The sequence below is a fragment of the Hirundo rustica genome, chromosome 3 (assembly GCF_015227805.2).
Source record: "Hirundo rustica isolate bHirRus1 chromosome 3, bHirRus1.pri.v3, whole genome shotgun sequence".
NCBI classification, from domain to species: domain Eukaryota; kingdom Metazoa; phylum Chordata; class Aves; order Passeriformes; family Hirundinidae; genus Hirundo; species Hirundo rustica.
Window position 1 is genome coordinate 23,914,691 of NC_053452.1, and position 27,355 is coordinate 23,942,045.

Genomic DNA, 27,355 nt, shown 5'->3' on the forward strand with positions numbered 1-27,355 from the left:
CTTTCTTTTGCTATAGAGGGGCACAACACAGTCCTAGTAACTTTCATCCCAGAATATCCGCTAAACTCTGCAATTCGTCTCTATCCATACACAAACTCCCGTATCTGTAAGCTACTGGCTTGTGTTCTGCTCTTGATGCATTGTGAGGTTTCCAGAGTAAAGAAAAATCCCAACACTCTAAAGATGAAAAAAACCTAAGGACAAAAATACCTAATTCCTTTTGCTCGGGAGCAACAAATTAAACTGCTTTACTATGATGCGCAATGTTTAGTGATTGTTTTATTAAATGCAGAAATACCTGCTCAACTTCGTACCCATTCTGATTTAAAGTGCAACAATTAAATCTGATAGTTCTTGTACATCCATATTTTGCAAGTGTTGTTTCTTGAATACATGTTGTTCCGATTATGCCTTGCATTTGTAAAATGTAATTTTTTTAGTACCGTTTTGCTTTATTAACTAAAATAAACTGTACAAAAAGCTGTAGAGTTACATTAGCTTTGAACAATGTAGGATACACGTTCTCTGCCAAATGTTAGTGTGCAAACATTGTACATTTTTTTAAAGTGACAAAATTAAGCCAACCTTGAAGTCAGAGTTCATTACTACATTACAAAACAGGAGACTAGATATGGCAAAAGAAATTTCCCACTGAAATCAACACCATTGTATAATTTTATTTCTAATTCTTAAAAAAATATAAATGAATTTAGAAGAGAATCACAGTATAAGGGCCCTAACATATTAGACCATTACAAGGTACATAAAAATAGAAGACACAGATTTCTTTGAAACTTTAATCCTTTGATTAAGCAGCAAGCATATCACTCTCCAGGCAAACACTGCTTAAAACAAACCCTACCCCCCAAAACAGGACGTGCAAACTGTATGCACATATTCTGCAAAGCACACAATAAAGACATTTTGCTATGTACATACTTACTTAGTACTACAAATGCTAGGAGTTCCCTACTGTGTGCTACAGTGTAGGTAAATTAAGAAATACTACCCTACGTATCTCTGACCCTCCCTCCCCCCTTTCAAATACAGCACCTTTGCCCAGTTATAGAATATTTAAACAAGATTAAACGGAATTACAATGTACTGAACAGTTTCATAGCAGTCGGTGGTGGCCAACTGTACTGTAACACCCAACATTCTGCATACTGAAGTCTATCGACAAGAGACAAGACAAAAATTAGCAGATGTACAATACACACACCTGGGAGACTCAATGCTTAAAAGGGGGAAAAAAACCCACAAAAAAACCCCAAACAACAAAAATAATAATAATAATTAAAAAATCCTGAAGATGAATCTTACCACTGTTAACAATTAAATTGTATAAATGTACCATCTTGGTTTTGTATTGGTTTTAAAGACCAATAGAGCAGCCAGATTTGTGTGTAGCTGGTGAGGGCACACTAAAGACTTATGACTCCCAGAACACAAGTTTCCATGACCACGAATTCCTTGGTGCTTGTTTTAAAATTCTGCTTCGCTTAGGGGGTCATCTGATGCTCACATACTGGCTAAGCACCTAGCTCTGATGCAAAAGAAAATTTGTGAGAAAGATCTTTTGTACAACACCTCAGCACACCAGTGAAAGCTCTTCAGAAAGAAAAAGTCTCTCAAGTTTGCTCTGAGAATATTTTAAAATGAAGAATTAAAACATAAAGGTCGACTTTAACTGCAACTCAAGTTACAACCACCAAACTTTACTAGTAGATTTTCAAATTAAATAGAATCTGATAGTACAAGAACTTCCCTCTGCACATTAAAAAAAGACCTTATTTAGCTGCTAATCTGATCATTAGACCACCCAATTTATCTGTGAAAAAAACCTAGGGAGAACACATCCCATTTGCACAGAAAGTCTCATTTTAGTCAAGGGCAAATCTAGCTAATAACAAAATGGAGTTAAAAAGACTTTTAGACACCATTTCAGCTACAAGCAAAAGAAACTTTCAAAACAGTATGACAGTCAACATGATTATTATTACATAATCAAGGATGCATTATTTTTCAATAGCTTAATCCATATCACAGTTTCAAATAGTGCTACTCATATTTGGAGCCTGATTTACTTGGAGGGTAGAGGCATCTGCTCTTACAAAAAACAAAACAAAACAAAACCCCACAGAAACACCCCCACCCCAAAGCACTGCTGGGCATCAATCGAGTTTTCAGATGAGAATGCAGTGAAATGAGTTTCTTTCAAAATCCTATAATTGGGAAGCAGTATTAATATATAAATGCAGGTTTTACTGAGTCAATAAAATAAACACCCTCATCCTTCCCCCAATACCTTCAACTCATGCCATCAACTTTGCCAGAAATACGGCAGGAGTCAAGAGATAATCACTTAAAGGTAAGACTGGGTTGGCAGCAGGTAACTACTCTCATGATACTCTACCGGCACCACCAGCCTCTACACTTCCCTCATTAATGCTCAAGCAAGGTATCAGTGATCTAACACACAAGAACTGCAGACAGTCATTCTCAGAGGAATGGAATTTTACTGTACTTACATTAAAAGAATTAGTAGAATAACAAATTAAATTAATACTTCTTGCTAGATGGTTCCTCTCCTGCCATCCCCCGGGTGGTGGAAGCCGCTGCCACTCTATCCTGCCCAGCTCACAAGACAAGTCTGCAGCAAGAAACTGGACTCCTGCTTCCAGTTAAACTCTATGAGTAGGACACACACGAGATTTAATAAATTTGGTACAACAGCTCACTGAGTCTTCAGAATACTCTGAAAGAGGAGTATTTAATAAGCCAGTACCTTTTAAAACAAGCTAAGATGTTCTGGGAAAAACATGAAGAGAAGACCTACATTTTACAAGTATGTGAAATGCTTCTACTGGTAGCTAAACAGGGCCAAACATTCTGAACCTAAAGCCATTATTTTCTTTCACTAAAAGGTAAAAAAACTTAAAAAATTCACACACACGAAAACCCCCAACACTACATTTAAGTCTCCTACAGTATTATCTATTTCTAGATTTGCCGGACTACTTTCCTGTAGTTAGATGCTTGACTATAAAGAACTGTAATAAAATAAATAGAGTAAAAATCAGTTAAACAAAATCTTGGTGTGTTGAACATTTATTCTTTTAAGAAGTTAGCTTCCTTCAACAGTTATTCATACAGAGGAGGGCTGCAGCGTAGGCATCGTTCTGCTGTACAAGTCTTCGGCATAAAAATATTTTTGTATAGGTGGTCGTTGACGTCGTTCTGGTTCTAGTTCTTAGCTCGCTCCTCTGGAAAACCGGTCTGATACCTGCGAAGGCGCGCTCTTTTCTCCCCTTCGTTATTTGGAAAAAAAGAAAGTACATCGATACAATTTTTCAAACGTGGGAGTTAGCATAATTCCGCTTTTATTTCTTCAGTGCAGAGTGGACTGAGATTCTGTCTGAATTCCGATGAGCGAGGGCGGCTGCTGGCCGCTGCCCGCCGTCAGCACGGGCCGGGGGTTCAGACGGGGAGGCATGGAATTAGCTGGGCGGATGAGCGGGGGGGGAGGCTGGTTCAGGGTCGGCCGCGGCTGAACGAAGCGCGCCTGCTGCTGGAGCGGCGGAGGCTGGCGGTGCAGAGCGGGAGCAGCGGGAAGCGCCGGACGGAGTAACGGGGGCGGCTGATTTAAAGTTGCCGTGGGAGCGGCAGGTGCCGGAGCAGATGCCTGTGCTGGAGGTGAAGGGCCTAAACACTGAGCGGCCGGAGTGCTTTGTGCCTGCGCAAAGGACAAAGACAAGACCGCGTGAACAGCCGTCCTGGCCAGGACGCGACGCAGTTGGGCTGCCACTGGCCACTACACAGGAAACAGCATTTAAAAAAAATAAAACCAAAGAACCGAGAAGTTACTGAAAAGAAATCACCAACCAAAACATTATAGACAGCAGAACTAAAAATATTTACGAAGCAAGTCTTCTTCTAGAACGAGAAGTGTATTTTAACGCTAGAGCAGTAACGCGATCGTCACTATCAAAGGTGCAGTCCTGCTCCCGGCTGGTTAACGGCATTGGCTGAAGTTCTATGCAAGCTCATCATCATTCTTTAGAATGCGGTTTGCCGCTCCACACCGGTTAACCTTATATTTTATCACTAAATAAAATGCTGTTCCTCAACCCATGCTTACTTATTTCTGGTACACAAAACACACCTCATCTTCTTCATCAGTGCTCTTTCCTGATGGCACATTAGAAGTATTTTTTGTGTCCTCCCCTAAAGCAGAAGCATCACCATTAGAAGCCAGGGTTCCTTGTTCCGCTTCCCATTCCTGCAATACCTCCTCTAAGTTAAACCGACGCCTGTAGTTTACAAAGAAGTTCTTCACTTGGCCAACAGTCTTGTTGCCAATTACATCTGCAATAGCTTGAAAATCTTTACCGTATTTTCGGACACCTGGAAGGCAAAGTAAATAACATAGCTGTGAAGAATCAGTCAGACACAGCTACGTGTGATGTATTTATAGAGAGAACCTATGGGACCTGCAAACCGAGGACTCGCTAATTAGGAGAACTTCTCAATTAGGAGAAGGCCTCAATTTCCATTAAAGCAAAGTAATTTTTAAGAGCACAGCTATCAACATACAAATAAAAAACTTTATTAAAATGTCATTACCCATTCTTCTTAAAGATCCTGGCTTACTCACCAAGCCTCTCAACCTAAAACAAGAGATATGGCCTCTGACAAACACAGTGAATCTTTCAGTGTGCTCCCAATGAGGGCAGAAGCCCAAGAACAGCTCAAGAGGGGAGGAAGGGTGACTGAGCATGTGTGAACGGTTGTAAACAGAATAGAACACTAGAAATATCAAGCGACAAACACTGATAGCTCCTGCAGGTCCCCTCCACACCAGCTGCATGCACGTGGTTCTTTTCCACAGCCAGCGGGGCAGGAGTGGCAGAGGGCAGAACAGGGGAGGCACAGTTCAGTTATCACAATATACCGCTCATTCCTGCTCTTGTGACATGATCCACTCAGGCTACACAGAGCCAGTGGCAAGTGTTCACCTCACAAAGTCTGTTTGAAGCTTTCATTCACCATTCCAACTGGGTACAAAAATTTGAGGTGTTGGGACAACCACATTTGAGAATGTAAATATATTTAAGCTACTGCTGTCTGCTTATAAGATGGCCCAGCAAAAGCCTCCAGGATTAAATCTCCTACTGATAAGCAGCACAACAAGTGACGTTTGTGTTGTTCTTTTCATTAATGTTTGTACTGATAGCAGAACTCACTTTTGTTTATGAGCACTTCAAAAGAAAATCCCAACATATATTTTAAATACTTCTAAAACTACATTTGCATATAACATGGAAAACTATTGAGTTCAACATTCCATAGTTTTTAACTTAAAATTTGAATTATAGTAAAAAGTATACTAATTTTTTTAATAGGAGTGCATGTCTAGTTTTTCCCCTCTCCTGCTCTAAGAAAAAAATCCTCAACCTCTCCCACCTCCTAGAACACAGCTTTTAACTACAAAAAATATATTTTTAATTAAAGTGTGAAAAAGTTTGGAGACTTGAAGAAATAAACCAATTTTGTTCCAGAGTGAGTAAACAGAAGATTTTTTTTTTTTTTTTTTTTGCTGCCAGTTATGCATGAGCAAATTACAATTTGACTACTCCTGTGAAGCTCCCGATAGTTAAACTCATTCAGAACATTTTACAGTTCTTAGAGGGCAGGCACTCTTTCTCATTACAGGAAAAGAAATTTATGCCCGATTTCATGCCTCACTTCAGAAAATGAAGCAAAGTGTTCAGAAAGTGAGAGTTGTTTCAAATCTGAAAGCTATGTTCCTTTTCAACTTAATTGTGAAGAATGTGACCTTCAGTTTGTTCTGCTCCTTTCTATTTTCCTCGTTATTAGCCACTTCTGATGTGGTAATGCACACTCCCTGCAATTTAAAAGAAAAGTTCACCTCCAGGACAGCAACAAATTCTGTAGCTGAGGCTGATGTCTCAGCTGTCAAGAGCCCAGCTACATTATTTAGTATCTTTTTCTGAGGTGTACAAAAGAATACAACGCTCCTGATTGCAGGAACCTTGGAAAGATTTCAGAGCCACGTGGGAGGGCATGCATCCAGGCAAGGCAAAGACAGGGATTTGGCTCTGTGCTTTATCAGCTGTACAAGGTATCAGCTATACTCCTTAAAAGCTGTGTGCGCCCACAGAACATTGCCGCCAGCATTTTAATATTCTTTGTCTGCCCTACCATTACCACCCTTACTGATTTATAATGAACATGAAACATCCACTGCAATATATCTAACATCCTGTACAATTAATCAAGTGAACAAGGTGCCCAGCAGAACAAAGCACATTTCTGCTAGAAACTAATAAAGACTTTCAGTGATTTCAGCCTTTTCTGTTACTATGCTGGCCACACTTCTTTCCTCCCTTAATCTGCAAAACAACTGAGCCTGTTGGTTATCTTCAACTCAGGTTGTCAAAAAATAAGGTCTTAAAGCCTATTTTCAAGCAAACAGCTTGAAAACAAGGTGTTCTTTGCCTTCACTGAGAACCCAACTCTTAAAAAAAAGTCTAAACAAAATAAAATTTCCTTAATTCAGCTACACACAGCACTACTAATTTTGGATTCTTTTCAATGTCACTACTACTGCTCTATCACAGTGATGTATTAAAAGTCTTTCAAGACACGTAAGAAATAGAGAAAATTCACTGTGTTTGTGAAACTTTAATGTATAAGGTGATGGCATGTCTCTAAGAGTTGTTGCCAAGACGTCATCCCTGTCAAACTTGTGCACATTACTTATGCATCCTTATACAAATTCAGTGCTAAACAACCCCCAAATTATTTCTCACGTGTTGAATCCGTTATTCAAAAATTTTATTAGGCTGATGAAAGTGAAGCTCAAAAAGGATGACTGCACAGCCTCACTTCACATGTATGAATGGTTTTCTCCCAGCTCATTTGAAAGCAGCCAAGCTCACAGGAATCCTTCAAGCTCTTCAGAACTTCACCCAGCTGCAAAGGTACACTGGAACACATGCATGCTCTTGATTACAGCATTTCATCTTGAATGTCTCTCTTGGAGAAACTAATATATCCAAGTTTGATGCTGTTTACACTGCTTGATGATGTACAGCACAGCAAATGCAAAGTTAATCAGGGTGCAAAGCAATATGATACAGCACCATGAGGCAGAAATAGTTAATGGGAGCTGCAGTTCCACTGTGATGGGATTACAGTGCTCCTGGCAACTATCTTATGTAGAGTAAGATCTTGATTGTCCCAACTGTTATTCCCTGCAATGCCATGAAAGTCACACACTGCTTTTCAATGCAAATTTTGTTGTCTTGAACAAGCGTTAAAACATTTTTGCAATTGCATTTTCATGGCCAAGATCTTAGTTTGAACATATAATCGTGCTTATACGTTCCTGTACATCGAACTTATACTTTCCTGTACATAACAGTTTGTAATTTAAGAACACTAACTGATGAACTAGCCCATTACATTCAACAACTATTCAAAGCTGAACTGTTACCTGATAAATTATACTGCAAATATATTGGCTCAGAGATCGTAAATCTGAGTCTACAACCCCACTGCAGGTACCCACAACTGCTTTTAAGATTACACATAGCTCTATTTTAAGATAGGTTTCCTCATTACCTCTTCCTTAGTTACTGGCAATCCCTTGAGATTAGCCTGCAGATAATGAGTTTTTTCACATTTACGAAAAACAGTACCAAAATTATAATACTGCAGATTATATTTACAATTAGCATGGTTAGATTTATTGTTCGAATTCAAGTGAACAAATCATTTAAGTGCCACCTACCTGCTTAATGCTTGTGATTTTTAAAATTATTAAAAGCATATGCCAAAATACACCAATACATTTAATGAGATGAATCTGTTTTAAAGTGTACAAACTAAATGTCAAGTCAACCTTCAAGTCCAAGCCTAACGCACATTATGGAAGTTTTTAGTAGAACAACTGTGGCTGCCTTCTAAAAACAAAGCCAGGGAAAAAACCAGCATGGCTCCCTCATACCTAGCAGTCTACTACATAGCAAGAAGCAAGAAATCAGGGTCCTTAGCCTGAGGGATGGGAGGTTAACACCTACAGCACTCTCATTCCAAGAGAGAGAGCAAGCAGTAAGTAAGGGAGGGATAATTAGAACACTTTGTTCTTGTCATTAAGATTCTCTCCCACCTCCATTTTATATAGTGCCAAGGGAAGGAGACCACAGAGGAAACAATACATATAAGAAGCACGTGTCAATGAAAACAGATTTCTTCCAGAAGGCCTGATTTCCCACCCCACCCTTAAGGCTGACTACCTCTATAAACACAGAACCATCCCTCGAGACCAGAAGACTAGATTTCCTCTCCAAGGAGCCACCACCAACCCTCACTCTCTTTTGCTCAGACTCCAGTTTATTGGTCTTGCTGGTCACAGAGTGCCACAGCTTAATGAAAACTGAATGCATTCTTATCACTTCCCAAACTGTTGCTTAGTGAGAACTCCAATGACTAAACTATGAAAAGGCAAGATGGTTTGAAGCCTCTCATTCTCAGGCAGGCACAATGACCCTGGATTTCCCCCACTCTTCCAGCAAGCCTTCTGCTTACTGGACTGTCATACTAGAGACAGGCATCCCCTTCAGTTGCATCTGGGAACAAAATACTGAAGCATTTAGCAATAGCGAGAGAATGAACTTAGGACAGAGGGCAGTTTGGAGATGTAAATCCAAGCCTGAGGCATGTAAGTTGAAAGGCATGATTTGAGACACAGCATGTCTTTCTGCATTTCCATTCATGCCTCAAAATAACCTAACTTTAGGTTCAGTTTTCTGACTAATAAGTAAGTACCGGGAATGGCACACCTGACAACTTTACACTGATATCCTGATCCATTGAATATTTTATACTAAAACTCAAGTCTCTCATTTTCAAGGTGAAGAATACAGAGGAATAGAGCAGATAGATATAACTGAGCTATTACCCTTATAAAAGATGATCCATGTAAGTGAGTCAATATTTGCCTTCAAGGCAGCATCTCCAGATATTTCCCTTACATGTTCCTTGATTTGGCAGTGCATGCTAAAACAAGAGTCAGTTTTCCTTCATATAAATGAAATAAATGAGAATTAGCTGCATGAATAGCTTTCCAGAAAGTGCTGGGGTTTTACCCCAGTAAGAATGTTCGTCAAGCATCCATATCCAGCTTCAGAGTCTTAAAAGGCCTAATGAGTAGATACCTGCCCATCATTCACTCATGAACAGAGAAAAGCAGATTTACTTCTGCTTTTTCCTACTTTGGGATACTGGAGATATCTTAAATGCTTCAACTTTTATTACTTTAACTATTGCCTTAGTCTTCACATTAGAGAAATTCATGTAAAGTGATTCAGAAGATGATTAAGGGACTTTCTGGTACTGATACAGTTGTTAAATCCTGCTTAGCTTTTCTCTTTGAAATTTAACATGGGTAACAGAAATCCTAGCATCATGTTGCTTGAAAAAATGCCCTAAGTTTTCTCAATAGTTTTGCTGCTTTCCTGGTGACCCGATAAAGTTTAGTTTTGCCTTAGAGGGAAATACAAATATAAGCCTAAGCACCTCTTCAAATCCTTTACAACAGATTTCAACTTGCTGCTACTATTAACATACCTTGTACTGCAAGAAGCTGCTCTTCTGTGGTCCAACGGGCATTGATTTTCTGATTAGACTATTAAAATTAGAAAAATGGCACAAAGATCATTAAATTGTTTCAACAGCTGCAAAATATATGAGCATCAATGTGTCTTACTTGCACTACATTTTGCAAAATAGGTAAAAACCTCTTGCTTATAGGCCACAAATTTATAGTTTAAGGTTGTTTTAATGCAAAGAAAATACTGTTGGCTGATTTGAGCTTTAAACTATGCCAGCAGTTTTTCCTCTGTTTTATTGCCGTTTTTAGTCTCAGCTATATAAGTTATGCACAAGCTAATGATCTTTATGCAGACAGAATTTGAATTTATAGTAACATTTATCTAAACTATTTGGACTTGGTGTTTAAAGCATTTTGCATTCATATTATGTTTCATATCCAAACCTTTAAAACAAGCAAAAACAGAACTTCAGTAGTAATAGATCATGCATTTTAGATGCCAAAATGTATATATAGTCATGTTTTCACACAGATCACCATTTATTTCTGGCAATCTACGTTACCTATTTTTAATCCAAAAAGTCCCCATGTATCAGGGCCCAATTTCAGCTCCCTGTTATTGTGAACAGACTTGACATTTCACTTTTTTCTGCTTCTTTTTTCAACCAGTTGCCATAAAAAAAAAAAGCCTACCACTGATTTCCTGCAAAGAAGCCAGAGCCCCCCCTGCACATAATTTAATGGATCTTGTTTAAGCTGCTGCTGGAGTGCAAATACTAAGCTGTAGCAAAACACACATCTGCAGCTTCCCACTAATATAACTGCATGGCCCACAAGTTTCAGTATTTATTCTGATTTACCTCAGGAGGTTTGAATTCTTCAATCCCGCCTTCCATTTTCTGTTTAAGTGCACTGTTTACTTGCTTAGCATTTTGAACCTTGGTCAAAAACAACAAAGTTAATCAGCTCCACAAAGAAAGTTGGTCACTTTACACATTTATCTTCACTAGGATTGCCACAAGTGTACCTCCTAAGTTAGAAAGAGAAATATTATGGTTTAAGGCTTCACTACTTTTAACTGTTTCAAAAAAAAACAACTTAAAAAAAACCAAAACAAAACACATCACAGTTTACTATGGAGAAAAAGAAAATTAAGCCGGTCTTTCAATAGAACAGTTTGTCTGCAAGAATATTAAATGCTGTTCATAACAAGCTATTTTTGATAAGGATGTTCTTGAAGAATTAAGAACACACTTGACACAAAACTTCAATCTCAGAAATGTGAGATGTATTGCATAAATTAACTTATTAACTTCTTCCTTCTAAAAAAAGATAAATTCATGAGATGTTTCCAGTTAGTTCCTTCTGACAGATGCTTTTTATTGACCTGAGATCAGTCTGATTTTCTTTAGGGGAGATTCCTGAAATTATTTTAATTATTTCTTAGTTCATAAAAAGGACAGACCTTCCAAATTGTACATACACACATCTATGAAGCACTTAAATCTGACATTGATGCACATAAGGTAACATAGGTAAGAAAATAGTTTTGCATACTATGGTGCACAGCTATTACAAGGGTTCTTAAGTATGGACACAAAAGCAGACAACTCAGTGGGAGATTCCAAAGGCTGCATCTCTGGGATCACTGGAAGAAGAAAAAAATAAAAAAAAAAAAAAAGAAAAAGAAAAAAAGAAAAAAAAAAAAAGAGAGAAACACAACCTCAAGGCTGTAACTCACCTACGCTTAGGCTAAAGAGTGAAACCCACCTATGCTATTTAGCCCCCAGACTCCTGCTGTGACACAAAGAAGCTTATCTCTCCTGTAAAAGAACATAAGGGAGCAAAAGCCCCATGAAAAAATCCTCTATTCACTCCATGATTTTGCAACAGGGCAGCTCTATAAGGAGGCGAAAATTCCAGAAGATAAGCCTTGACTCTATAGCCCCATCGCTTCCAGAAAGCAAGCATGCACACAACTACTGCACCCTCAGAAGCTGAATGATTACATGTTTCAGCTTTAAATGCCAAAATTTAATTTCTTCATGCAAAGGATGCAGGCAATTTTCCTCTTAAAGGTGAACACTAAAAAGCTTTTCTAAATTTAATAAGCAGTAGAAAACTTATCAATTCAAACAGAGAAATAACTAGGTCCATGATTTCCACACGCCTCCCATACTTCCATCTGTAGCACTGTTTTAATGCTACCCCTTTTTTTTTAATAAGTAAAAAATCATCTTGCTTCATTTTATCCAAAAGAGCAGATGAACGTAAAAAAAACAAACTGAAGAACAGCTACTGTCCAGCATTTGTGGTGTTAACTGTGGAACAAAATGAGGAAGATTCACATTAAAGAAGTTTCAGAATCTTCACAGATAATCTTCAAAATCATTACAAGTCAGAACAAACTGAGATGAAAAAAAAAACCAAACCAAAACCAAGACCAATAACCCATGGTACCTGTCGCTTTAACGAGATTAGTTCCATATCCAGCTGTCTAAGAATTGTGTTGGCTGCATTGGGACTACAGGAAACAGCTATCACATCTTCCTGGGTCAGGTACATGCCTTTTGGTGGACGGCATTTGGAACGCTGGGAATGGTGGCGATGCTGCAAGCTCTGATACTCTCTTCTACCCAGACCTATTTTGCTGGTCTGAACAGGCTGCTCATTATTGCCCTTTAATTTACAAGAAATAAATCATTAAAGAATAACAGTATCTCGTATGCAACTTTACTAAAAAGAATGAAGTGTCAGATAGCATTTTAATGTCACATTCATGACAAATAAAACTTTAGCTAATATCCTCCTTTGCACATCGTATCCAACTATGCCTTGCTGATATCAAGTCATCTGCTGTATGAGCCTGCATTATTCTAAGAAAGGTCAGTTTTCAAAAAAGTTTTTTAACATGGCCATAAATACAGTAAATGTTATGGAAATCTCCATCTGAATATTGTGACAGAGGGCAAACATTACAAACCTCTTACATGTACAGAAGGCAAGTAATATACATGTATGTGTCTTGTTTTTAAAACAAATAATCAGTGACAGTACAAATCTATTTCTGACCAGATGTGAAAAACGTGGGCAAAGATTAAAGGAGAAGAATGACAGTCAACCGGCCAGGCAAGAAAGCAAAATTACATTTCTCCCCACTGTAACCACTCTACAGAAAGAGACTGACTGTACTGTTTGGTTTGGGGGGTCAGGGAGGGGCTGATTTGAGACTTGAAAGAGAGAGTATGGATATACCCCTGCAGTCATTATAAAAATCTATGTAATTTAGAAAACACGAGCCTTTGTTATTTGCTTCTTTGGAAAGGAAAAAAATGGCAAAGAGGAAAATGAAGTCTTTGTTTTGATATGTTTGAGCACCTAAACATTTCAGCTTTGTCTTCAATGGGGATTGCTGCATAGCTTCTCTGCACGTATGTGACTCCCACAAGGATTTTCTAATTCAAAGCAATGCTTAGTACCAGAACAGAAAGAGAATTCAGGCTTTTCCCTACTCCAAGCAGCTCCTACTGCTCCTCCCCGCGGGCATCCATGCATGTTAAGAGGAGGTGGTCATCTGATCACAATGACTGCAAAACCAAGTGCAGCAGCCATTATTATCATTTATTGTTATTTTCTATAGTACTAGTACAGAGCAGCAGAGAGAGTCTTGTTTTACTACACTTGACCTTGTGCCACATTCTCTTCCCCAGCAAACATAACATCTTAATCCATCCCACAGACTTCATAGAGGCCATCTTAAAAGCACATAAGGTATGTGGTCTTCCTTGGAAAATTGATGTAGAGCCTTACACCTTTGACATCTAAAAACTTCAAGGTTAAGTTTACTTCTGCCCTGTTTATACTTATTTGGGTTTTGGTTTTGCATTGCTCTTTCAGTATGAAATGGCAGTTCCCGTGTGTTCAATCTGGATTTAAAGTGAAAATATTCTCTCACAATTTTGTCTTGCCAAGATAGAGAGTTTAGGTTATATTTGGTTTATCTGGTAACAGAAAGTTTCCATTGCTCCGTGTGTTAAAGCAGCCTACTCAGTTTATATTTTGCTTAGGAAGTGAAAATACGCAAATCCTACCACAACTATTAGATCACAAAATTATCTTGTGCAGATCCAAATAGCTCATCAGAAACTATAAACCTATTTGTCCTGTTCCTGGAAGTCTATCAACACACTGCTTGCACTCTGGACTGCATGTCATGATTCAAACTATAACCAAGTCAACTGAGAGAAATAGCCCTTATTTAGACACAGCTAAGGCAGCAACTCCAATCATGAGATTGCAGGGACATTGTTAGAACAGCATGAAAGTAAAAAGGTACATTATCAGACCATGTGACATCTCAAGTATTAAAAAACATCCCCATGGTAAAAAAGTAATCTCAAATTCTTTCATTGAAAGGGATAATTGTCCTTTTTCCCCCCCCCAAGGCCAGTAGATAAAGGGATACACTGAAAGTCACTGCAAAGCCCAGAACAGAAGCTAAACTTATCAGTCCCTTCCTCAATATTATTTTTATGAAAAGTGCAAAGTTTTATTCATATTCTAAGATACCACCTCATGGGAGTGCTGAAGTTTTGCATAACCTTTCCTCTCACTCTTGAGAAGCATGAACTGACTGAGGAAGATCACGAATGCTTAAAGTTGATCAAAGAAACAAACACACACTTTAATGTGTTTTTCTAGTCTTGTTCATAGATAGCTTAATGTTTACAACAAGAACTCAAAAACCCCCTAAAACCTGAGCATACTGTAAACACAGCAGTAAAGCTAACAGTAAGTGCTCATTAGGACAAAAATGTTTGTCCTCTACATTTATTAGTAGAAAGCATCTCAGTAAAACCACATATTAGTTGAAATGCATCACCTCACTGTGGCTTTGAACAAACAACAGAAGTTGTTCTTTGAAAAGCGTAATTTAATTTTAAAATTCAAAGAAAGCATTTTGATTTAAATAACCCACAACCAGTAAAACTGTAAACATATTAGCAAGACTGAAGGAGGGCAAATACAACCTGTTTTACCAGGTTGTGAGAGGATACATCTCTTACAAAACTTGGAAGATCTCTCAGGACACAGTGGAGGTAATGAGAGATGCATTTACAGCCACAAAATGGCAAAAAAAATATGATACAATTTTGTTTCAATGAAAGTTATCAAGATCTTGACTACTTAAAGACCCTGGGAGTTTAGCAGGCTGAAACCTAAACCTCTGTACTAAAACTTACTCTTCACAGTAACATATTCACTGAAAACAAACAAACAGACATTCACCATTAAGTTATCTGTTACCTCCTTTTTGGCTTCTTTCTTGGGATCATAATCACTATCATTCCCGTCCATTGGATGAGCTTCTTCTACGTCATCATCACTAAAGACAGATTATAAAAAAGCTGGTCACTTTGTTACTTCTTAAACCCAAATATAAGTATGGACCAGGGTAAGAGAGTTATCTACTTGAATTTATCTATTCTGAGTTTAGGGCATCTCAAAATGATTCGTAGTTTTCAAGAGACAGCTGTTACAAGCACAATTTTCTGTATTGAATTCTAGTAATTATTATGATAAACAAGCAATCCTAAACCATAGTTTCAAAGTTACTTCAAGCAGTGCTGGTACTCCTGCCAAGAATTTTGGTGTCACCTTTCTTCAATTCAACCACTTGTGCCAGCGTGAACACTTACGTGGCCAACTGTATACCAAGGCTAGAAATAACCTTTCATTTGCCCCATTAGCTTCAATAGACCAATTTTCAAACCACTGCACCAGGTGAATAAACCCTTGCTGAAGTCTGTGATGAGCACAGGGCATACGATGCGAAAACATGGGACTGCTTTTTCACCAATGTGTTTAAAATCTAGCAATTTAGGGGAGGGAAATGAAATCTACTGAATTAAAGAGAAAAGGTTAAAAAGAGAACAGTCAATTTACAGCCCCATCCAGTCATTCTGACTATATAATTTCTGAATAAATTAATGCAAACGCAAACTAAAATTTCTAGTTATTAGCAAACCCCTCCAAACTGCTGTATTAAAAGCAAACTGATTCTAGCTTGTAATTTTTCAAAAAGAGGATCACTAAATAAGCACATGAACTTTAGATTTCAAAAGTTATTGAAAATAACATATAATTAATAAGACACATTTTGCTCCAATTAAGCAATTTTCTATAGATATAAAATTACAGCTTCCAATATAAACATAGATTGTTACTTCTACATGAAACACATATCACCTTTTAAAAAGTGTAAGTTAATTATTAAGAACCCTGAGCACAATAAAATTTTAATTTCATAGTAACTGTGAGAACTGTTATTCCCTTCTATGCAAAACAACGAAACTACTCTGAGCTCTAATTCTCTCTGACTGATAGCATTTCTAAGCGTCCTAAAAAAAGATTTTATATAAAAGTTGTTATAAAACAATGCGTAGGCATTCTAACTGCTTTGGCTCTTTAAAGTGGTTGAACTTTCAGTTTTAGTTCCATATTAGTTCAAAACTCCAAACGAAAAACAATCCCGACTCCCCCCCACACCCACAAAAGCATTCTTCTGTGCAGACAGCAATAGACTTCAGGGTTTAAATCCTTGGTTTTTACAGTTATCCATTAAAACACCCATATCTTATTACAGCACACAGACTGGAGTGAAAAAGTTCTAAAAGCACAGGTACCAAACCCGTTGCTAAAATTAGAGATATCACAACAGGGGCTCAGACCTGAAATGCATGGTTCACACCGAAACAAAAGCTAGAAATTATTCCACATCTCTACTTAGGAAGATTTCAGGCTACATAACTGGTTAGCTACTTAAGAACATAAAACTCACCTGTCACCTTGATTATTTCTATTAGCTAGTTTACGAGCCTGACGATCCATCAAACTTGTCCTAGAGCGAGTTTTTTTCCAAGAATAGTAATATTTTACAAGGCTTGCAATGGTCTTGTCTGGGAGCTAGAAGAATTCATCAACAGATTAACACTTGTAAAATTTAAAATTCCACCCAGAATTGTACTTCTGCTAAGTTTATGACTATCTTTAAACAATATTTTAAATGCATTGATAAGATTGAAAGGAGAGATGTGTTTGAAATACATTCTTAAAAAGGGAAGAAGGCTTCTTTTCATTAGAGTGAAAAAGCTGTAGGTCCAAGAGACATGACAGAATCAAATGAAATCTTACATTCAAGGTTCTTCCTGAAGTTTTTACACAGAAATCAAGATGAAATTTTAGCCCAACAAAAGCCCTTGTTCTTAAGTGCATCTGAGCTGTTTAATGCTTCTGAATGAAATATTACTTTACCATTTGCTGTATCCTGTGAAAGCTCTTTCCATGGAAGCTAAATGCTTGTTCAAATAGGACTTTATCTTCAACTGTCCATTCATCAGGGAAAGGAGTGAAGTTAGGGAGATCCGCAAGGGACTTCTCAATATTGTGTTTATGCCAGAACAACATGCCGAGAGCCTTTGAAAAGAAATAGTCCCTCTTTGGATTTAGTCAATTTTCTAAAATGCTGTGACAAGTTAAATAAGAACCAGGCAATTTTATTTGTTGAAATAAAATTTGACTATCAAAATCCCTTCTCAAAATTTATTTACAGCTTTATTGGCTATTTACTATAGGTAACAAAATTCTCTTTGGAGACAGTGGGCACATCTATACTTCATTAATGGTATGAAAGCCAGACAATTTAAGGTTGGCATGGCAGCAGTAATTCTAGAGCAGCATGAACTAGACTAGCAAATCTGACCTGCTTTCTTACTTTACAGGCATGTATCACCTACACAGCTCCTTACAGGCCTTTATTACCAGCCCACTCAAAAAATAATAAAAAAAACTTTTCAGTAGCCAGAGGATCACCCAAAATTAAGTCTGAAAGTTCAAAGTGAGAGTGGTCTTTCTACAACTCTCCAATCCACAAATAACAGCACGGCCACTTTGTCACGTGCACTTATTAAGGAACGGAAACTTAAATACACTTCCTTATATAATTTAATTTCTCGATATTCTTAAAGAATTGTATGCTCATTAGACTTTCTGCCAGAGAATCACTGGCAGATGTGATGCCAAGGTTCGGGCATGGGAATTGGGCAATGTAATCCACTCAGTTTCAATCACACAGCACAGACACGATCAGCAGGCGCCTCTCCAACCCGCTGATTTCACATCTTCTAACAACCTGGACACAGCAAACCTCTGCTCTTGTTAAAATGGCGAGCGACAAGCACCTCTTGCAAAGAGAATTTCTACTCCACTGTGAGGACTCTACTGAGGTTTGGTACCAGAAGTTATTTTGGAAATCCATCTCTTGGAGACCTGAGATCCATCAGTTCCTCCTCTTGCCTAACAGAAGTCAAGGCATAAAAAAGCAACACCAAACCACAGGTATATTCTGGAGATTGTAACACTGGCAGCCCCTTTGTCAGACAGCAGTTGATGAGCAAGCTTCTATCCTCCAAAACTTGACCATACAACTTCTTTTCAACTGTACAGCAAATATTTTTTGCACTAGGTAATCTCACTTTTACATAGATTGGTTAATTTACGAAGAGATGTGCGACAGAACTACATGCAAACCAGCAAAGTGTTATCCTTACTTTTTAAGGAATGGTGACCAAAGGTTGTTAAATAAAAAGTGAACTTGTTTGTTACTTTCAGAGCTAGAATTTGAGTCTGCTCTCCTGCCTCTGAAAAAACACACAATTGAGGTTGGTTCGTGTTTTTCAATATGAAAGAAACCTGTGCCATCCCTATCAATTAATGGTTCAAATTATACCATATTTGCATTCTAATGTTAAACTTTAAATTTGTAAGCCTCTTCCCTAAGAAATTCTTTAGCTAAATATACACACACAATTGCATGACATGCCCAGTGTATCAAGAAACATACCAAACCTTTCAAAAGTGCACATTACAAGCTGAGCATGTCATGAAAACAAAGAGCTCAATCTTTTGCAGAGAATCCAGACCACAACTGTATGCAGATCCATTTAACTGCAGTGTTTGCTGCCGTGCCTGAAGAGAAACAGCGTTAATTAATGGTAACCAAGGGGAAAAATAAAAGAGTCGTGTTATAGTTTTATATTTAAAAAAAAAAAAAAATCCTTTAAATGAGCGCTCTCATTCCACAGCACTTACCTGTTCCACATTGTATCCATGTTTTTCCTTTGCTATTGCTATATATTCATCCACTGCAACAAAGTAATGTCAGAATTATTCTTTAATACTTTTAGCTCTGCTCTGTTACAGAACATGGGAAAAGTCTCCCCACGCTTTAACACACTACACAGGCCCAGGTCCCCCAGAATGTTAAATATACTCACAGCTTTATTAATAATACATAAACCCACTGACCATTATTGAACATTTAATTTTATAAACTTTTTACACAAGCTAATTCAAGCTAACCACAAGCTGGTTATTGAAAGGCTATGCCTTTTTGGAACACCCTCCTGGGTTAGTTTTAAATTGAACTACTTCTACTGCTTGTATGCTCAAACATGTTGAAAATTAAAGCAAGAAGTTCCTGTATCAACGATTATACATATTCTCAAGATTATTACAGCTTTCACTGACCAATATGGATTTTAATCACAAGACAAAGTCAGTTTCCAATAGAAACTATGAAAAGTCAATAATCAGATAATGAAATTAAGGAATAACATTTTAAAAATCATATTTAGCAATCATAGAGGCAGCTAAGTCCTACTTTTTTATTTTTAAACAAAAACCTCTTCCTATTCACCTTCTAGAGCTCAAAATTAAATGGCAATTAAACAGTTGAAAGGAAGTTTGATCACGAAAAGGGTAATAATCATATCCTCCTCATTCAAATGGACAAGGGATATCCTTGCCATGCACTGTTGCAGCAAAGAGTTAATTATACTTTAAAGGAATAAAAAAAGTTTAATAATCACAGTTGTATTTTATTCTAACTGTTCTGCAGTAGTCAAAGGTGTATTCCCTCAAATGTAGAGGAAGAGGAATCCCGAACTACTGGTATTAGATAGAAACTGTCCTGAGGATGAGGTTCTCACGGCTGCATCCTCAAAGTTTACTCCCCTATATTACATATGGGAAATTCTAGCACAGGAGACAGGTTTAAACTGGATTAAACAGATAAGTGATCACATTTAGTCAGATGACTCCTGTATTTCAGGTCACTTCTAAAGGGAAAAATTGTTTGGTTTTTCCTTCTGTGACAGCAGTAATAATTTCCCCTTGAAGTGGGCCTCAACAAATCTTTTCTGAATTCATCCACTGCAACTCCTTCTTCTAGAAATTTAAAGCAGCAAGTTCCTTATGTTCAGATATTTTATTCTTTAATTAATAACAAAAGGTTCCACAGACCATGATGATAATACAAAATAGGCAGTATGATTTGAAATAGAAACTTTACTAACATAAGAGAAGGTCTTATCTCCTTTACCTGGAGTACTCTAAATAAAGAAAAAGAGAAGCTTTGTGTTTAATTATTTGCAGTTTTGCTGTGTGTAAAATAAAGAGCAAACAGGCACACCAGAAACAATTATTTAGTTTACTTAAATACTCAAATTCCTAAGCAGGCAAAGACTTACACTTGGCATCGGGAATATTATGATATGGAGACCATACAAGCATCCCTCCATTATCTTTATCAGTGTATTTTGTGGCACCTGTAAGAAAACAAGTAACTCAGTATTTATTTGATAACTAAGATCTAGAGAACAACTATGTGACAACTAGCAAACACCAACCACAGTAAGAAGTCCAGCTACTAAGGAGGGGGGAGGGGAATCATTAATTCAAAATTATTTCCTTAAGACATCAAATGGCTGAATCTGGACACTACTCTTAGGATGTTCAGGTATAACTAAATATTAAACAGTATCCTAGTTACCATAATTAAACCACTCAAGTGCATTGCTTAAGTTGGAAGTAATCCTATCCAGTTCCAAGCCCCTGTGCCATAGGCAGGGGCATCTTTCACTAGACCAGGTTGCTCTGGGCCCCATCCAGCCTGGCCTTGAACACTTCCAGGGATGGGGAATCGACAACTTCTCTGGGCAACCTGTGCCAGTGCCTCACCACCCTACAGTGAAGAAGTTCCTTCTCATATCTAAATCTACCTCCTATAAAGTTGGCAAGGATGCAACTTTGTTGTCCTGAAGTTTGATTGTCCATTAGTACTCTAACATTTATCACTACCATAGGAGTACTAGGACCGATTGTGGTCACTTAGGCTTCCTTAAAACAAACAAACAGAAACAGGTAAGATCTAGAATTGAGTCACCATCCCTGATACCTTTCAACGAGAAACTATACTAAACTATGCCAGGAACAATTGTTTCTCTGTCCCCAGTTTTACTTTTTCTGACTTTAACAGTCATGGCCAGCCAAATTGTACAGCTGGAGAAAGCAGTTAGATGTAAAAGTAATTTTTGCTTTGGTTTGTTTACCCCCACCTCAACGTAGCAAGGGAAGCAGCACAAATTACCCAACCCATCAGGACAGAGCAATACTGATGCAAACACTGATCAGAGCATGTGATTTTTGAAAACATGCTGTAAAAGAAGACTCCCTGACATTGTAAAAGCATTAATTCAGAGTCAGTTTCCATTACTATTTCACAAATGTAGTCTAAAACATAAAGCCCCATACAATCTATTTGTTTAAAACAGTTTATCTTGCTAAGAAATTGCTCAACAATTGGATTTATAGCTAATGTCAGTATGAAATCCTTGAGTAATCACCCTCAGAGGAACTTTCCTCGCATCCTTCTTGAAGAATAGCTTTTTCTATTCAGTGAAACAAGTAACTTTTCACTCCATTTTAAGCTTACACGCTTTATATTTAGGCTCTACATCTTGTTTGAAGCAAACAAAAAACCAAGCCCAATGGTTTGGAAAAAAGAACAGCAGAGTGCTTTCCCTTTATGTACTATGTTTTGTTGCTCTTCCCTCTTCAGTTTGGCAGCATTTTGTATTTGCTATCATCTCTGCAATCTTGATCCATCACAACTGTGAACTTGAAAACAGTTAATTAGGAAAACTAAAAGAACTCCTGTGCCTTTCCAAAATGAGATGTGCAAGGCAGATAACCTCAAGGCAGCATAAACTCTGTAACTGGTTAAGAATGTACATACACTCAAAGAACCAGTTTCAAGGCACGAACACTACTAAACTCTGAGAGGTTTTTTGGTATACAAGAACAAACTCCTTAATATAACATTACACTTTAGAACCAAAAAGCAAGACATTTTTAGTCATTAGGAATGCAATACTTCATAAAGAGCAAGGCAAGCGCGTTACAGGCACATTTCTCTGGTACTCTGCTTTTATCACAAGTAAATGACCACTATGCTGCACTTCATTCTAACTAAAGATAAAGAGAAAGCAGGACCACCAGAGAACGTATTAGAGTCTCAGGTTATGAAGAAAAAATGTCTAAATTTAAGATACCTGCAGACAATTGGATATCATGGATATTATCAGTACTGAATACTGAAGTACTAAAGTGAAAAAAAAAATAATCTCAGAATTCTCCTGCCTGCAGGAGATCATGTGGTGACACTCCCCTACTGAGGTGTCACCCTCACGTGACAAACCAGCAACAACCACCCGAATATTCCTTTTCAAAGCAGTGCTGTATCCCCAGCAGGTGCTTCCATTCAGGTGGCACCTTCACACTGCCAAAAGAAAAGCCAGGATGACAAAGGAACGATGAGATGCCTACAGGTAGCTTAAGGAAGGCACGCTGCCCTCAGCACGGGATGTCCCCAGCTGTAGGACAGGGATGCCTCCATCTCCATATGCAGGACCATGACCTACCTTCTTGAGAACTTGCTGCCTGTCCTTTGTGCCCCAAGCACTCAAGCAAGCAGCCCTAGCCCCCAGAGAGGCTGTGTTACAACTCAAGGGCAGCATAATCTTTTCTACAAGGGAGGGGGCCTGGAAATACCCTGCAACATGTTAACCAAAGCTGTGTTAGAAGAGTTGTAAGCCAGTAAGGAAGAGAAGGGCGAAGAGCTACATCTGAAGAATAACAGGCGTCCCTCTCCCCAAAAGACATCTCCAAGCCACTGAGGAAGAGGCTTCTGGACTTCAGCTGCTGCACCCCTCTGCCAGCAGCAGCTGGGAAAGAGAGCCAGCTGCAGGTGACCACCAGGCACGCTGCGCCACTTCCAGAGCAGGGAAATCATGGCAGCGAACTGGCCCTCTCCAAACTGCAGCTTCACATTAGAAGTTAGGTATGCACAGCTGGGGCAGCTCTATACAGCATTCCAGGTACCGAGAAGAAAGTGATCATCCAGGAGCATACGAGACACAGTGAGGGCACATGGCAATTTAAAAGTATGTTGGTTTCCAGTACAAAATGTACCTTCCTCTGCTTAAGACTAAGCCTTCCCCACACCACTTAATGATTTCAATTTAAGAAAGCCTCTTTTCCTATTGGAAGACTACATAGAGAAAAGTTATAAAGACATACAGAGAAATGCATTCCTAAGTGACCCTAAATGGTATAAAATATTCTTCTTGACAGCTTCAACTCCATCCCTGAAAAGAGGGAAAATGCATAATTAAGTATGTCAGCATTAAGTAAGCAAAATTCATACTAAAAGCACTCTGAAATCTAAATCTGAGTAGAATAAAACTTCTCTAGCAGTTATCTGTGGATGACACAACAGGATGGTGCATTCTCTACCGTGATTTCCACAAGACTGTAAACAACCCACAGTATAAGGATACCAGTATTGTAACATCCTGCTGGATCTACAGGTGGTCAGAAAATACAAGCAGAAAAATTTTCACCAAGAAAATAAAATACTATAGGAAAACCAGGAGGATGAGACATCAATCTGGAGTGTAAAAGATGGCATGTTAACTCAGTAAATTAGATGAAGTAAAAATCCCCAAGTTTCTTTATTAAAATGGTTTCCTGCAGTGACAAAATCTCTCTCATTGCTCATATTTGATGACAATTAAAAACACTACTTCCCTTAAGCTCTAGCTGAAAGTTTGCTTGTAAGAAAAATATAGTGTGGAGAGGGATAAGAGATATATTTACATTTTAAAACTAACTTCTCCTAATTGTTGCTTCCAACAACAATCCACTTCTCCCATGAGACACTGAGAAACAGTTGCACTTTTTTCATAAAAAAAAGAAACCAACTTGTTTAATACATAAACTAACTTTTTTGAAAAATGTTTACTACCATCACAACATTAATCGTAAATATTTTGTTCCTCAGTGTATTGCTGTAGAGCATTGCTTATGGCTATTTTTCAAGACAGGCTACGTGAAACACAGGGATTGGTATTATTCCACTCATTTAATATTCTGTGGGTTTATCAGGGCTGACTTAGTGCTTTAGTGTTATGTCTACTTTTATCCATCATTGATTCTCTTCTCCCAACTCTTTATTTCAAGGGGCTCAAAAAACAGCACTTAAGAGTACTGCAAATAAACACATACTCTAAAGTATCAGATAAACCCTCAAAAACGAACATTAGAACAATTCCAAGAAGAAACATAATTAAAGATAATCAAATATAGTGCCATGTCCATATATGCAAACCTAGAACTAAAAGGGAGCTTATTACCCCACTTGCTACAAAAAAGTAACCTAAATGTAAGAACACAGACTTTTGTCTCATTGCTTCTGTCTCTAAGAGATTATGCCTCAAACCTCATCAGAAAACAACTCAGCCAAAAAACCAAAGAGATGAAAGAATGTGATCTTGCTGATATCTCCTCAGATAACCAATCTGTTAACTTGATAAGTGCCGTACTTTTAAACTTGATGGACTTTTAAATTTATTTTGTAAGACTTAGGTCTTCCAAAACAAATCACTACACTGTCTTGCCCTAATAAGCAAAATACGCTCACCAAGAAGGATAATATCTCATAATAAAACATTATGCCTCTAACTCAGGAGCTATTTCCATTGTTGAGGAAAATGATAGAGTGAGTACATATTAATCCCAGTTATTGGGGAAAGAGGCATTTATTGAATACCATCCCCCAAAAACACTTAGGAGCTCTAAAAAGTCTGGTTATAGGAGAGCATAAAATTAGTTCCGTAGCTACTAATGTAATGGTACTACTGCACATACAGTTTACAAAATTGAAACCACAGAACCTCAATTGTCCTACAAGGGCTGAAGAGTTTTTCTTTTAATCAAAAGAAAAACAAACACTAGGTGGTTTTGTTGGTAGTGTGTTTTTTTTGTTTGTTTTATTTTTTTTATTTAAGTGGCCCGTAGGAAAAGCAAACCCAGGCTGCAGGTTAGAAACCATCCTATTTATCTCTGTGGGCAATGTAAAAATAAAGGGTGTAAACAATTAGCCTCATTAACAAAGAGACCTAGACTGCGGGCTCCTTCCTAGGGGAAAAGCATTCCCCTTAAGCCAAGACCACGCATCCATTTAATCCCACCCTCGCGCTTTCCTTCCTTCCCCCGGCCTTTTCTTTGGCCGGCGGGGACTTGCGCCCATCCCGAGGGGCTCGCTCCAGCCTCGGGGGGCACCGTGAGAGCAATCCTCTTCCGGTAAGAAACCATCTGACACCCACGGAGCCTGACTGGAGAGCAGCGAAGTAGACAGGCTTCATCTGAGCGCTACAGCAAAGCGGCCGAACGCTCCCGCCGTCCCCCCGCTCAGCGTAGTAAGGCTCGGCAGCGTTCTAGCAATTAACTTGCTGAAGCTGAGTGCCAGGCTGTGCGAGCGTACCCATATTCCTCGGGGCGGGGCTGGGGGGGCGAGGAAGGCGGAGGAGAGCAGCTCAGCCTGCCACGGCGGGGCCAGCGAGGCTACTACAGCACACAAAACCGGGAGCAGGAGTTTCCCACCGAGCGCATCTTCCACCCAGCGCCTCCAGCACGCAGCCGGGTCTGCTCCGCTTCCGGCAGGGCGCATCACTTCCCACCCTTGCCCGACAACATCCATCACCCCTCGCCAAATATTTTTCATGGTTATAGGTTTAAGGACAGGGAGGGGGGGAAAAAAAAAAAAAAAAAAAATCAAGCTTTTTCTGCTTCACCGCCTCCCGCCGGATACACATAATGCGGCCGATAATGAAGTGAGAATCGCCCACCGCGACGCCCCCCGCCCCCGGGGCGCAGATACTGCCCCGGCCGAGCCTCCCGCCGCCGGCACCGGATCGCCGACACAAAGGCTCGAAAGCCCCATAAATACAGCCCCGCGGCCGCCGCCGCCGGAGAGCGCCGGGCGAGCCCGCCCCGGCGGCGAGCCGACCCCTCCCGCCTCGGGAGATGTCAGGTTACAGCCGAAAAGCGATTTACCGGGCTCGAAGTCAGGAATGCGCGCCTGGTATTCCGCTCCGACCCTCATTCCTACATCTGCAAGGCAAAGGAGGGAAGAGAAATTAAGGGCTGGAGCGTCCCTGGGCGCCGTCCCAGGCTCCCGCCGTGCGGCGGGCGGGCGGGCTGGCGGAGCCCCCGCCGCGGCCGTGCGGAATAAGCCACCTCCTCCCCCCGCCACCCCCCCGCCCACCGCCGCCGCCGCGGATTAAGCCCCGACGACCGCCGAGGAGGGGGCAGGAGGAGGCGGAAGGGGGAGTTTATTCCAGCGGAACAATGGGGACGGCGGCGGCTCCCGGGAGACACTCCCTCCCCATCGTTAAGTACCGCGGGGGCAGCCGCGGGGCCGCGCCGCGCGCTCCCGTCCCCCCGCCCCGCACACGCGCGGCCGCGGCTCGGCCGCAGCACGGACGGAGTGGCGGAGCCCCGGCACCGGGAAGGGGGAGGCGGCTCGGCTCGGCTCAGCTCAGCTCAGCCTGCCGCCCCTCCCGCCGCCTCCGCCACCCCCCTGCCGCCGCCGGCGGGGCGGCCCCAGGCTCGCACCGTGCTCGTCGCCACTGTCGCCGCCGCCGCTCTCCGGCTCCGAGTAGTGCCCGTTGGAGGGGCTGCCGCTCTTGGCGCCGTTGGGGGCTGCCCGGCTCTTACCCCCCAAGAGCTCCGCGCCCTTCTCCATCATGCCCGGCATGCCGGGGCTGGGAGCGGGGGAGAGCGGCGGCAGCGCTGGCCGCCGAGGGGGGGGAAGTTAATACGGAGCCGCCATGTTGCCCCCTCCCCGCCCCCCCCTCGGGCACCTCCTCCCCCCGCCCGCCGCGCCCCCCCTCCCCCGGCGCCGGGAATCCCTCCGCGCCGGCCCGGCCGGATCTCGCCGAGGGGCGGGGATGCCGCTGGAACGCCGGCGGCGCGGCCGAACGGACGAAGGAAGGAAGGCTTGCTCCCGGACCGCGGCCCTGCCGCCGGGCTCTCCCGGTCGGCGAGAGGAGAGCAGAGACGGGACTATTTCGCGGCGGCGGCGGCGGCGCAGGGATCCCGGCGGGAGGGTGTCGGGGCCGCCGGTGGTGCCGCGGCCCGGGGCGGGAGGAGCCGCGGCCGAGCGGGGACAGAGGGGAGCGGGCACAGGAGGAGCAGGGACAGAAGGGAGCGGGCACAGGAGGAGCAGGGACAGAAGGGAGCGGGCACAGGAGGAGCAGGGACAGAAGGGAGCGGGCACAGGGAGAGCGGGCGCAGGGAGAGCGAGCGGGGCCGGGGCGGCCACCTCGAGGCCGGGCCCCGGCGGGGAAAGCCGGTGTTGTCACGTCGCTGAAATCACACGATGTATGAACCCGTGCTGGTTTTTCTTTCTAAATTCAAAAAGTGATCGATTTATTTACCTGTTTAGTGCAATTCCGGTGCGTTACCAGGTGC

The 27,355-nt window shown here is 40.6% G+C and overlaps 1 protein-coding gene across 7 annotated transcripts; it reads right to left on the reverse strand.

Moving 5' to 3' along the window:
* Positions 1-247: 247 nt before the first annotated feature.
* On the reverse strand, positions 248-26,728 carry RCOR3 (REST corepressor 3). 7 transcript variants are annotated; one of them, XM_040058347.2, is made up of 12 exons: positions 26,498-26,728; positions 25,937-25,993; positions 20,230-20,307; positions 18,791-18,843; positions 16,955-17,116; positions 16,482-16,606; positions 14,948-15,026; positions 12,101-12,319; positions 10,501-10,578; positions 9,658-9,715; positions 4,166-4,407; positions 248-3,736 (listed from the first exon to the last, which is right to left on the reverse strand). In XM_040058347.2, exons 1-12 carry the CDS (start codon positions 26,637-26,639, stop codon positions 3,392-3,394), a joined length of 1,638 nt encoding a protein of 545 aa, XP_039914281.1. In that variant the 5' UTR covers positions 26,640-26,728; the 3' UTR covers positions 248-3,391. The 7 variants fall into 7 exon arrangements, with proteins under 7 accessions (XP_039914281.1, XP_039914280.1, XP_039914282.1 ...); XM_040058346.2 differs by having other exon boundaries at positions 14,930-15,026; positions 26,498-26,722; XM_040058348.2 differs by lacking the exon at positions 26,498-26,728 and adding an exon at positions 26,148-26,232 and having other exon boundaries at positions 14,930-15,026.
* Between the last annotated feature and the right edge of the window lie 627 nt (positions 26,729-27,355).